The sequence below is a fragment of the Lontra canadensis genome, unplaced genomic scaffold (assembly GCF_010015895.1).
Source record: "Lontra canadensis isolate GAN:19392208 unplaced genomic scaffold, GSC_riverotter_1.0 scaffold1, whole genome shotgun sequence".
NCBI classification, from domain to species: Eukaryota; Metazoa; Chordata; class Mammalia; order Carnivora; family Mustelidae; genus Lontra; species Lontra canadensis.
This window is the reverse complement of record NW_022630995.1, coordinates 88363786-88377630: the sequence shown is the minus strand read 5'-3', so window position 1 is coordinate 88377630 and position 13845 is coordinate 88363786. Positions and strand designations below refer to the sequence as shown.

The 13845-nt window shown below is 39.5% G+C and overlaps 1 protein-coding gene across 1 annotated transcript in view; it reads right to left on the bottom strand.

Annotated features, from left to right (window-relative positions):
* Positions 1–1673, bottom strand: part of LOC116875749 (rho GTPase-activating protein 20-like) — a 31013-nt gene extending 29340 nt beyond the window's left edge. Inside the window, exons 1-2 of the mRNA XM_032871448.1 lie at positions 1545–1673; positions 246–416 (exon numbers count right to left, since the gene is read on the bottom strand). Coding sequence (XP_032727339.1) covers positions 246–416; positions 1545–1609 — 236 coding nt within the window. The 5' untranslated portion in view covers positions 1610–1673. The remainder of the gene's footprint in view (positions 1–245; positions 417–1544) is intronic.
* Positions 1674–13845: the final 12172 nt, after the last annotated feature.

Below are 13845 nucleotides of genomic sequence, written 5' to 3'. Positions count from 1 at the left end.
TCTTATTTTTATCACTTGTCTATAAGTCCCTGGCAAGAGACACACTGCCTGTCACATTCTCAATTGTATTCTCTGCAGGGCAGGCATGGCATAAAACAAGACCTCCGTAGGCACTTGTTGAATGAATGAAGGATCCAAACACTGGCAAAACACAAAAGAAAAAAACGTCATGTTTTCCTATGGTAAGGGTTCATGGAAATGTAACTTCGTGATCCTCGCAAGAGCACGTAGCATAGCATACATACTTGGTGTTGGACATCAGCAACAGATCGCTGAATAAGAAGAGGTACCGCTTCTGCCTCCTCCAGCCTCTCTTGAGCTCCACGGGGCTATGGATGATAAGCAGAGAACCGGCGGAAGCCTCAGATGATGTAGCGCTTTCGCTGTGGGTGTCCACCTCAACAGAAGAGCTCTTCCTGCAACCCATCAAAGACCACAGAGCAGCCAGTTACTAGTTAAATATACAATAAAGTTGTATGCTAAATGTCAAGGTTCACACAGCACTAAAATTTAGTCTCCATCCCCAAAACAGGGCACCAGAGCTCACACTCAGGGATCACTGAGTTATAGAAAGCTATTGAAGGAGGTGAGGTGGGGGCACCTGGGTGGCTCAGTTGGTTAAGTGTGTGCCTTCGGCTCAGGTCAGGATCCCAGGTCCGGGGATTGAGTCCTGCAATGGGGTCACTGCTCAGCTTCTGCCTCCCCCTCTACCCCACCCCTCTGCTCCTGCTCTCTCTCTCTCTCACATACATTCACTCTTTCTAAAATAAATAAACAAAATCTTAAAAGAGAGAGAGGGAGAGATGAGGTCAGTTGGGGAATTGATGCAGATGGGGAACAGTTTCATGGACAAAGACCTTGGGCAGGCCAACACTTAGAGGTGGGGTAGAGAAAGCAGCAAAGCTAACCATGAGCTGTTAGGAAGGGGAGAACCAAGAGGTAAAGTGTATTACAAGAAGGCAAACAAACCACAACAACGAAAAGGACAATTTGTGGCCTAATATAAAACAAAATGTATGGTGTTTGTGAAGGATTAATTACAACTTGCTTTCATGTTAAGATAAAAATGAAGGCAACTGAAGATTCTGGAAATTGAACCCGGTCTTATCCAAATCAATATTCACATTTGGGGGAAAAATTCTCAAAGTTCGACAAGAATACTGGAAACACCAAAAAGTTTCTAAACACAAGAGTTCGTTTAGCTATTACTTGGCTGAGCTCTAAGCTCTGATAGGACTTTCTGATCATAACAGGTAAAACAACTCAATTGAACAGAACGCAAAAATTCTTTCATAAATAGGACAGATATTTTCATAGACCTGGGAAAATTCTGTCTCATAGAGCCAAGAAAGTGTTTCCCCCCAAGACTGTAACGCCTGCTCTCTTCTGCTCAGCAGCACTGAATCTTAGGAACCTGAGTAGCTTTTCATGAAGCTGGTGCTGAAGTTAGTCATTAGTTTACAAGTATTAGAAGAAACAAAAGAGAACAACACTTCCTGTTACTGTCAATCTGAGGCTCAAAAAGAGTAATATCAGAAGACTACCTTATGCGGTGAAGCCTTGAACGACCACCTATGAGTTCAGACGGCTTTCTGATTGATGTGAACATCGTTTTGTCTTCAGTTCTCAGGACTGAAAATCGAGTGAGTCTACAGCTCTTGGCAGAGTACTGTAAAGTGCCTGAAGCCTCAGGATTCCACAGTAGCCTGAGATCACTGCCATTATGACATCACGGATCTAAGGCTCATGTCATAACTGCCAAACTGACATACTTGTTTCCCGGTTTGGCCTACATGTTTTGATTTTTTAAAAGTAAACCTTTTTAGTTTGAAATAACTATACATTTATGTGAGGCTATAAGAAATAATACAGAGAAATTACACCAATTTATTACAGATAGAGTCTTCCAGATACTTCTATCACCACAAGGATCCTTCCTTTTACCCTTTTACCACCACACAAACTTCCTCCCACCTCCTCTTTAATCCCTGGCAGTCACAAATCTGTTCTCCATGTGTACAATTTTGCCATTTCAAGAATGGTATACAGATGGCATCATAGAGTATGTAAAATTTTTGTGATTTGCTTTTGTCTGTTCAGCATAACTGGAGGCACCTGGCTTGCTGCAGGTGCTTGTGGTTCATTTCTTTGTGTCTCTTAGTAGTATGCCAGGGTATGGGTGTATCACAGTTTGCTTCACCACCAGCTGAAAGGGCTGAAAGGGTTCTGGATTATCCGCAGGCTTGGGCTGTCACTAATAAAGCTGCTGGAAACAGCTGTGTACAGGTTTTTGTGTCACCATTGGTCTTCACCTCTCTGGGCTAAACGCCCAGGACTCCAAACTGCTAGGTCCTAGGGTTAGCTGCTCTGTTTTGTTTTGTTTTTTAAGAAACTTCCCAACTGTTTTCCAGAATGGCTCTGCCAATTCACATTCGCACTGGTACTGTAGGAGTGATTCAGTTTCCCCACATCCACACTAGCACTGGGTGTTGTCATTTTTTATTTTAGCTATTCTGGTAGCTGTGTAGTGATATCTCCCTGTGGATTTAACGTGCATTTCCCTAATGGCTAGTGAGGCTAAACATCTATTTCCCATCTGGACATCATCTTAGTGTTACAGAACCTACAGTAGTCTGTTAAAAACATTTTCCGTGAAGACCGTGTTCCTTGACCACTGGGAAACTGATGGTTTTACAGTTGAGGCAGCTGCTGAACAGACAGGTTAGACGCTTTCAATCCAAGTGGTTGTGACGTAAAATGAAGGATTAAAATCCAGCCTACTCAGGAGGTCACCAAGCTTCCCATGAGGGCCCCCCATTCTTCTCACATGGACAGCATCTTTCCTTTGACAACGGCGGAGGACTGGAATTAGAGCTTACTAACAAAGTCTATGGTTTTCCTTGCAGACACCTATACCAGGTATGTAAATACCCTTTCTTTTACTCCCCACTCAACTCTATGGACCTCAAGGAAAGAGTCTATGTCTGATTTATCATTTAATTCTCACAAACACTGGCACATTGGAGGAATTCAAAAATTCTATTGAATGGGTGAATGAAAGAGTTTTCTGGCATGAATGGAGGGGAAAAGGCATGGCTTAAAATAGTCTCTCTCATTTACTTCATCCATTCAACAGATAGTGTTTGAACCCATACTAGGAGAAAGGCTCTTAATAGGTCTGAGCAACAGGGAGCCAGGCCCAACTCTCAGAAAACCAGGATTTAAATATGGGAGGGGGCAGACATTAAACAGAGTACCATAAATAACTGTAACACCACACTCTGGGAAGTGCTGCAGAGAAAAATTAAAGAGTGAGATGAGAAATTAAAAGAGGGACCTGAAATCTGATTTCAACGGTGGAGAGGAAGGCTCCATTGAAGAGCTCATTTGAAATAAGCTTTAAAGAATAATTTGGGGGGCACCTGGGTGGCTCAGTTGGTTGAGCGACTGCCTTCGCCTCAGGTCATGATCCTTGAGTCATGGGATCCAGTCCCACATCGGGCTCCCTGCTTGCCAGGGAGTCTGTTTCTCCACTGACCTCTCTCCTCTCATGCTCTCTCTCTCTCTCTCTCTTCCTAAAAAATAAATAAGAAAAATATTTTTTAAAAAAGAAAAGAATAATTTGGGATTAATTAGAGAGAAGAGAGAAAAGAGGAAGGAAGAAGGAGGTGACAAGAAGAGAAGTGGGTTGGGAGGGAAAATAAATTTTTCAGGTGATGGGACAGAATGTAAATATGTGACGTTTCAGAGACATGGAAGAGTTTGCTAGATTGGAGACATGGGCAGAAGGTACAGGAACATGAAATATGCCTGAAAAAGTAGGTAGAGATGAGAGCACAAGTCTGATGGTTCTTTTAGGCTTTATTGAGGCCTCTCATCTTAAAACCAAACTAGCACAGAAGAGACATGTAGATAGTGGTCTTCAGACTTCTTACCACTTTTTTTTTTTTTTTTAGATTTTATTTATTTATATGGGGTGGGGGCACCAGAGGGAGAGAGACAAGCACAAATGGTGCTAAGCATGGAGCCCGACCTAGCGCTCAGTCTCACGACCTTAAGATCATGACCTGAGCCAAAAACAAGAGTCAGAAGCTTAACTGACTAAGCCACCCAGGCGCCCCTTCTCACCACTTTAAAAGGGATAAGTGCTACTCTGGACATGTTTCACTGTATTACAACCATGGAGGTTCATTGCCAACACTTTCAGGCCTCCCATCAAGCATCTGTCAACATTTATTTAAGGTAAAAATGTAGGCAGACTTATCTCTGCACCTTCCCCAGTTCCCAGATTTTGTCCCATTCTCTGCCTCTCCTTTCAGAGAGGTTACAGATTTAGATGCCAGGAAAACTTCTCTCCTTCTAGAATCTAGTTCCTGCTTATCAATTCTGACGTGCATCAGACTTATTTGGGGGAAATTTTCAGGTGCTCCTCCTGAAACCTCCTCCCCCAGAGGTTCTGATTCATCAGATCTGGAAAAACCTGTATTTTTAAAAAGCTTTCTGAATGATTCTTATATGTAACCAGGATTGTGAGGAACTGGTTTCCAGGAATTAATTGAGAAAGATGTAGTGTTCTAATACTATCTTTCCCTTGTAGTAAAGCAAAGGAAAATTTCTCTTAGAAAGATAAAGGGAGCTTTCCTTAGTCATGTAATAGTTACCTTTACAGTAATAGCTAAAGCTTCATTTCTTCCAAAATACCATTGCTATGTGTGTTAATTTGATGAATGAGCTCTAAATAGAGTAATAGTGATAGGGTCTGTTTTCATCAATTTCATTGAACACTTAACTTTTCACCTTAAATATCAAATAGAAGAGATAGTATAAGGTGGTCCTATGCCCATAATACCAACATTTTTAAGCATGTTGCAAAGACAAGACTATTTTCTTAATTTAGTTTTTTTCTTTTAAATTTCCTGTCTTTATTTTATTTCAATTCCAGTATAATTAACATACAGCATTATATTAGTTTCAGGTCTACAATATAGTGTATACAACAATTCTTTTTTTTTTTTTTTTTAGATATTATTTATTTATTTGACAGAGAGAGACACAGCGAGAGAGGGAGCACAAGCAGGGGCAGAGGTAGAGGAAGAAGCAGGCTTCCCGCTAAGCAGGGAGCCCCATGCTCGATCTCAGGACCCTAGGAACATGACCTGAGCCGAAGACAGACGCTTAACAATGGAGCCATCCAGGTACAATTCTATAGGTTACTCACCACTCATCATGATAAGTGTACTCTTAATCCCCATCACCTATTCACCCATCCCCCCACCCACCTCCCTTTTGATAACCATCAGTTTGTTTTCTATAACTAAGAGTCTGTTTTTTTGGTTTGTCTCTTTTTCTTTATTCATATGTTTTGTTTCTTAAATTCCACATATAAGTGAAGTCATATGGTATTTGTCTTTCTCTGACTTATTTCACTTAGCATTATACCCTCTAGATCCATCCATGTTGTTGCAAATGGCAAGATTTCGTTTTTTTTTAATGACTGAATAATATTCCATAGTATATATATATATATATATCACATTTTCTTTATCCATTCATCTATCAGTGGACACTTGGGCTGACTCCATAATTTGGCTACTGTAAATAGGGACAGAGGAAGAGGGAGAAGGAATCACGAGCAGACTCTGTGCTGAGTGCAGAGCCCAATGTAGGGGTCGATCCCACAACCAGAGATTATGACCTGAACCAAAATCATGAGCCAGACTCTTAACCAACTGAGCCAACCAGGTACCCCATAAACTAGTGTTTTTCTATTTAGGGGTAAATACTCAGTAGTGGATCATATAGCAATTCTATTTTTAATTTTTTGAGGAACTTCCATATTGTTTTCCACAGTAGCTGCACCAGTTTGCATTCCAACAGTGCATAAGAGCTCCTTTCTCCTCCACATTCTCGCCAAAACCTCTTGTTTCTTATGTTGTTGATTTTGGCCATTTGGACAGGTGTGAGGTGATAGCTCACAGTGGTTTTCATTTGCATTTCCTTGATGGTGAGTAATGTTGAACATTTTTTTGTGTGTCTGTTGGCCATCTGTACGTCTTCTTTGGAGAAATGTCTGCTCATGTCTTCTGCCCATTTTTTAAATTGGATTATTTGTGGGTTTTGGTGCTGAGTTGTGTAACTTCTTTATATTCTGGATACTAGCCTTTTATGTCATTTGCAAATATCTTCTCCCATTCAGTAAGTTGTCTGCTAGTTTTGTTGGTGGTTTTCTTCGCTGTGCAGAAGATTTTTATTCTGATGTAGTCCCAATAATTTATTTTTGCTTTTGTTTCCCTTGCCTCAGGGGACATATCTAGAAAGATACTGTTACAGCCAGTGTCAGAGAAATTATTGCCTGTGCTTTCTTCTAGGACTTTTTTGAATTCAGTTCTCATATTTAGGTCTTTAATCCATTCTGAATTTTATTTTTGTGTATAGTGTAAGAAAATGGTCCAGTTTCATTCTTTTGGATGTAGCTGGCCAGTTTTCCCAACATCAGTTTTTAAAGAGATTATCTTTTTTGCACTGTATATTCTTGCCTCCCTTGTTGTACATTAACTGACCATAAAATCGTGGGTTTATTTCTGTATTCTCTATTCTGTTCCACCCATCTATTGCCTACTTTTCTGTTAATACCAGACTATTTTGTTTTATTACAGCTTTGTGATATATCTTGAAATCTGGGATTGTGATACCTCCAATTTTGTTCTTTTTCAAGATCGTTTTGGCTATTTGGGGCCTTTTGTGGTACCATGAATATTTTAGAATTATTTACTCTAGTTCTGTGAAAAATGCTATTCATATTTTGATATGGATTGCATTGAGTCTGTAGATTATTTGGTGTATGGGGCATTTTAAAGTATTTGTTCTTTCATCAATAAGTATGGGATATTTTCCCATTCATGTTGTCCTCAATTCTTTTCATCAGTGTTTTATAGTGTTCAGAGAGAGTATAGGTCTTTCATTTCCTTACTCAAGTTTATTCCTAGGTATTTTACTATTTTTCATGTAATTGTGAATGGGACTGTTTCTTAATTTTTCTTTCTTTTCCTTTATTATTCGTGTACAGAAATGCAGTGGATTTCTGTATATTGATTTTGTATCCTGTGACTTTCCTGAACTCATTTATCAGTTTTAGTTTATTTTTGGTGGAGTCTTGAGGGTTTTCTATATATAGTATCATGTCACCTGCAAATAATGAAAGTTTTACTTCTTCCTTACCCATTTGGATTTTGCTTATCTCTTCTTCTTTTCTGATTGCTGGGGCTAGGACTTCCAGTACTATGCTGAATAAAAGAAGTGAGAGTGGACATCCTTGTCTTGTTCCTGATCTTGGGGAAAAGCTCTTAGTATCTCACCATTGAGTATATTTGCCAAAGGTTTTTATATGATCTTTATTATGTTGAGGTATGTTCCCTCTAAAACTACTTTGTTGGGGCACCTGGGTGGCTCAGAGGGTTAAGCCTCTGCCTTCGGCTCGGGTCATGATCTCAGGGTCCTGGGATTGAGCCCCGCATCAGGCTCTCTGCTCAGCAGGGAGCCTGCTTCTCCCTCTCTCTCTCTGCCTGCCTCTCTGCCTACTTGTGATCTATCTCTGTCAAATAAATAAATAAAATATTAAAAAAAAATAAAACTACTTTGTTAGTGTTTTTATCATGAATGGATGTTGTACTTTGTCAAATGCTTTTATGCATCTATTAAAATGATCATGTGTTTTTTATCCTTTCTCTTGTTGATGTGATGTATGTTAATTGATTTGTGAAAGTGAATCATGTTTGCATCCTAGGAATAAATCCCACTTGGTCATGGTGAATGATTTTTTAATGTATTGTTGGATTTGGTTGGCTAATATTTTGTTGAGGATTTTTGCATCTATGTTCATCAGAGATACTGACCTGTAGTTCTATCTCTCTCTCTCTCTCTCTCTTTTTTTTTTTTTTTTGTAGTGTTTCTATCTGGTTTGGGTATCAGGGTAATGGTGGCCTCATAGGATGAATTTGGAAGCTTTTCTTCTTCTGTTTTTTGACGCGGTTTGAGAATAGGCATTAACTCTTCTTTAAATGCTTGCTAAAATTCACCTGTGAAGCCATCTGGTCCTGGACTTTTGTTTGGTGGGAGTGTTTTGATTACTGATTCAATTTCATTGCTGGTAATAGGTCTGTTCAAGTTTTCTATTTCTTCCTGATTCAGTTCTTGGAGGTTATATGTTTCTAGGAATTTATCTATTTCTTCTAGTTGTCCAATTTGTTTGCATACAATTTTTCATAATACTCTTAAAATCCTTCATATTTCTGTGGTTTTGGTTGTCATTTCTCCTCTTTCACTTCTGATCTCTTTTATTTGAATCCCCCCACCCCCAAAACCCCCATCGTGCTCTCTCTCTCCTCTCTCTAATGAGTTTGGCTAAAGTTTCATCAATGTGGCTGATATTTTAAAAAAACCAGCTCCTGGTTTCATTGATCTGCTCTATTTTCCCCCTTAATTTCTATTTCATTTATTTCTGCTCTAATCTTTATTATTTCTCTTCTGCTGGTTTTGGGTTTTGTTTGTTCTTTTTTTGGCTTCTGTAGATGTGAGTTTAGGTTGTTTATTTGATATTTTTCTTGCTTCTTGAAGTAGGTCTGGATTGCTATAAACTTCCCTTGTAGAACAGCTTTTGCTGGATTCCGAAGTTTTTGGACCATTGTGTTTTCATTTTCATTTGTCTCCATGTATTTTTTAATTTCTTCTTTGATTTCTTCCCTTAAAATGTTAAATCTTTGATTAAATGTGCATACTGGAAAACATTCTTCAGTGTCAGGAGCATGAGCTCTAGAATCCAATTACCTAGTTGTAATCCTTCCTCATGATTTATTACCTACATGTCACTGGGTAAACCAGTTACACTTCTAAAGCCTCGATGTCCTTATCTATAAACTCAAGATGACACTGATAAAAGCATCTGGGTTTGTTATGAGAATTAAATGAGATTATACTGCAGAAATGTTAGTATGATACCACACAGAGTAATCCTTCAAATAATTTAGTTATGCTTATAGGAGACAATGAGACTTTTTATTCAAAAATAGCAACAATAGGGGCGCCTGGGTGGCTCAGTGGGTTAAGCCTCTGCCTTTGGCTCAGGTCATGATCTCAGGGTCCTGGGATCGAGCCCTGCATCGGGCTCTCTGCTCAGCAGGGAGCCTGCTTCCTCCTCTCTCTCTGCCTGCTTCTCTGCCTACTTGTGATCTCTGTCTGTCAAATAAATAAATAAAATCTTTAAAAAAAAATAGCAACAATATCATGGGCATTTTCCCCAGGACCAAAGGCAGAGAGAGAGAACAGGTAGTAATGCCGATTGAGTAACAACAAATTGCCAAGTTCTTTGCCAGGCAGTTTATGGGTATCATCTTGTTTCCTTGCAGCAGATTTGTGAGGTAAGAATCATTTCCATTTTACAGATGGTGAATCTGAAGCTTAGTAAAGTTAAGTAACTGAGAACCACATACCTGATATCTGTAGAGTCAAGTTTGTCTAATTTCAAAGTCATTTAGTTTTTCCTCACCTAAACAATGTTTCCCCTCTGGGGGAGGAAAGAAAATATATTTTAAGCCACATCCCATTTAGGTTGGCTCCCACGTTATTTAATTGACACAAATGTGAGTGTTTTTATCAACTGTCAGTGTTTGTATATGGTGCCCATATCCCACTCTGTCTCTCCTCCCTGAAATGGCTGGTTGTGGAATCCTAAGCCGCTGCTGGTTCCATGTCCTAACTCTCAGATAGGAAGTTTGCATCAGCTCCCCAGGTGGACAGGAGACTCCTGTTACTTTACGGATCCAGATCTTAGGCTTTAGATAGTCAGGGAGTAGGAGTCAGGACTGTGAAAGTCTAATGATTCCCTTCCTGATGTCTAGTGGTTCACATCCCTATGATAGATACCAGGCTGTAAATTGTACCTCCTCAGCTTGATCCCCATCCTGGATCGGTATCCCTATGAGTAATTTCTCTCCTGAGTCTGGCACTCTGGACTTTCTCCTACCACGAATTGATTTTTATCTCTCTAAAGAGAGGGAAAAATGTATGCCCAGGCCTTGGCTCACTCTACTACCCTTTGCTGCCCTCTACTGACCATACTGGAAATACATTCAACCTTTCAGGCCCTTGGCCCAAAGCAGACACTACCGTGAGTGAAACCAGGCACAAAAAATTTGAGGTGCACCAAAAAACTAAGTAAATAAGATATGATATTTTAATGTAATATTTTTAAAAGTCAATTTTCAAAAAGTAAATGGTGAACAAAATACCTAAATGTACCCTAAAATAGTACTACTATCTTATATGTACATAAACCCTGCCATCCATCTTTTCATTCAAGAAAGAGGTCTAATACCACAGTGGCAAATCATACTACCAATACTGGTCAACCTTTTTCATCATTCACATATATGGGGGGAAAAAACCCATAAAATTTAGAGTAAGTGAAAAACAAAGATGAGAAGATCCAATTAGAACAGATATTATAACAGTTGAATCCTGAAGAAAACAAGAGAACAGGAAAGAAAAAAAAAAACTGATTAAGAAAACAAAACCAACTAACATCTTCAGAGTCAAGAAGGCAAAGAATGGGTGGCTATGAAATAAGAATAGAGATAAAGATTTCTGGGAAATTAAAGATAACATCGGTCAAATTAAATTTAATAGAAAGTCTTGAAGATTGAATTTAAATAATCCCATTTGAACTTGACACTTGGAACATTCATCTTTCAGTTTTAATGACATAAGATTACCCTTTCTTTCTCTATTAAGTTGAGCTATTTGGTCCTTCGGTAAGGAGTAATTTAATCATTGGAATAATGGAAATGCTATTTTAATTGGTAGAATCAACATATAAACAAAACTTGGAACACAATAACTATAAAAGAGAATCTAATATTAACATTGATAATATATAAAAAAATGGAAGTCTGAATATTAAGGCAGCAGAGAGATGTAGAAGATAATGTCACAGATTTTTTTCTCATCTTTCAGTAGATGCTATTTAAAACTGATAAAGCAAGAAATGGAAGTACTAACATAGGTTTCAGAGGTATTGTGATAACCACCAGCAAAACAGAAAATATTTAAAAATAGGGAGCTGGAAATGAGAAGTTGGGGAACAAGTTCAGGCAGAGAATTTACTTTTCATTTGGTACCACTCTGTACTCCTTGATTTTTTAAAAATGTGTGTATGTATTAATTTTACACTATAAAAGTTAAAAGGGAAAAAAAAACCCGACTTTTTGCAGCTGCAGCTCTTGGCTTCACTTCCTTCCCAGCTGCAGTCCCTCTCCTTACACGAGTGGTCAGATCCTACTGAGACAGGAAGGAGTGAAAGAACAGAAAATTTCTGCCCTGAATTTAAGTTTGGAATCTTTTTTGTTTGTGCTTGTCTTCTATCTTTTCAATGGCACAACTCTTTGGAATACTAACTTTTGACTACTTTAATCTGTGATCCCTAGAATCTTCTTAAAAGTCTTGCTAAGCTTTGTTATCCTTCTGTTACTTCTTGACAAAGAGTAATCCTGACTCATTGGCTCTTACTGTGATCATGGTATTTTATTTTCTTAGAAACTTGGTTCTGGACAACCGCTTACGAGCCAGGTCCAACTAACCTGCCCAGGTAGGAATGAAAAGTCTATGGAAGAGTGATGACAATTACTATTCTCAGAATAAATAAAATGTGGTATATGAGGAAGTTAAACATTGTGCTAAGGGAGTAGGGTGACATTCATTACCCCATCCCTCATGCATTCACAAGGGAGAGTGTACTTTACTCCACTGTTCTGGAGAGAACACACTTGTAGGAGTTTGGGAGTAAATGCTTTCTCTAGATCACCATATTGCACCCAAGTGCCAAAAGCATGAGACACGAGACACAAGAACATGAAGAAACCAGAATATCTAAATTTCGAAGAAGGCATTGATGTCTCAAGGGTCACTCTCTGAGAGAAAGTAGGCAATACATATGGGAGGATCCCATACACGTCATCCAAACAAAACAGTAACAACAAAAACAAAGAAATACACACATGTATTAAACATGGAAACCCAGCTGTTGCTGGGCACCATCTGTTCAGAGAATACAGACTCAGAGAGGCTGTGGACTCAACACTGGTGCCGCTGGCTGGCTTGTCATGGGACTGAAACCCAACAGTTTCAGGTCTTCCGCTGTCTCCAATGTAGGGAGAGCTAAGTTACCCGCCTTGCTCTTTGGCTGAGAACAGCAGTGTTAAATGACATTACCTATTCACTGAACTGGGGGACCAGTTTTGTTTGTGACGACTTCTATAGTGAAAATGCGGTTTCTTTTGTGACTGTTGACCCCTTGGAGACTAGAACTAATTAGAGTCAAACTAACTTTGAAGAGGCTGAAGAAGCTACACCCATTTCTGTGAAATCCCAGGACATGGCTGCAGCCTTAGGAACCCAGGCTCTGAGTAAAAGCCTCTGGCTGACACTGAACCAACTGTATACAACTGAGAATGAAGTCATTTGGACTTTCTATGGGTTTTTATTTGTGATGGGATTTAGTCTGAGGGGAAGTTGAGTCATAAAAGAGTTTCATATGGTTCAAATTTGGGACATTTTAATGTGGATACAGTCTCTGTGTTCATTTCATAAAGTCTGGTGAGCCACTTTGGACAACGTGACTGGACATAATTTGTCACAAGAAATAGAACAGAGAGTGAACTTTCAGCTTAGGCTGCTGCATGGAGTTCTGCCTGACTCATAGTGCTCGAGTCTTTTGCAGCAGAAAGCAAGATGCCCTTCAGCAGTTCCAGAAGGACTCCATAGGGAGAAGCAGAGTTTAGGAGTGAGCGCAGCAGCACCGTGAGCATGCTCAGCTCTGCTGAGAGGGGCGGCTGCCCTGGTTCCCCCCCCACCCCATGCTGGGACACAATGGGTTACGGCACTGTTCCGCAGCCTCCCATCATGTGTGCGCGGCTGTCACATCTTGTCTACGTTTGCACCATCCATACAAACGTTGATATGTTTTTCTTTAAGTATTCAGTGTGGACTTCATCATCTTTGCGCATGGTAATGTGTTAAAATGTGTTATACATCTTTCCAAATACAGATTAAAATACATAACTAAAATTATTTTTTAAAATAATGCCTGTGAGCATGCTACCTACAGCAACTCATGTGACACCAGTGGAACACACAGTGTAATATACTAAAAAGTTCGAAAAGCTGGCAAATGTTGGGAGGGACGTACCTTACTCTCCAGGTTTCCTCTCTGATCCTGATGACAGAAGGTGGTATTGTGGGAGATATTTGGGGCTCTCCCACCATCCCAAGCAACATAGAAAAGATCTTTCTAAGATTTACAGGAGCTCGGTAAAGTGCTTTCTTATTGTGTCCTTGGCATTCAGCACGCAGAGCTTCTTACTCCCATGTTGGAGTGGGCTTGAGTGAGGACGCCTGTAGTTGCCTGGCCATTCCCCGGCTCATTTCTGGAGGTGTAGTAGCAAACCCTGTTTCTGCTAGAGGCCTAAGCCTCACTCCACCCAGCTTGGCTAGGGAAATCCATGATTTGGATGAGAACATACATCTCAATTGCCTTCTGTCTCCTCTATTTCTCAAACTGGTTAAATTCCAATACAGCACATAGTTACAAAAACAAGTGAACGAATGAGAGAAGTGGTGTTGATGGAAGAATATGCAGGTGGTTATCATACAGCAAAATACTGTGTATATAAACACTTAATATATAAGCTGTTTCTATAACAGCTTGTTATGGAAAAAGTATTTTTTAAAGGATTAACACAACTTGGTACTTAATATTGTTGAGTTCTCCTTCCCCAACTTGGGGTTAGAGTCAAG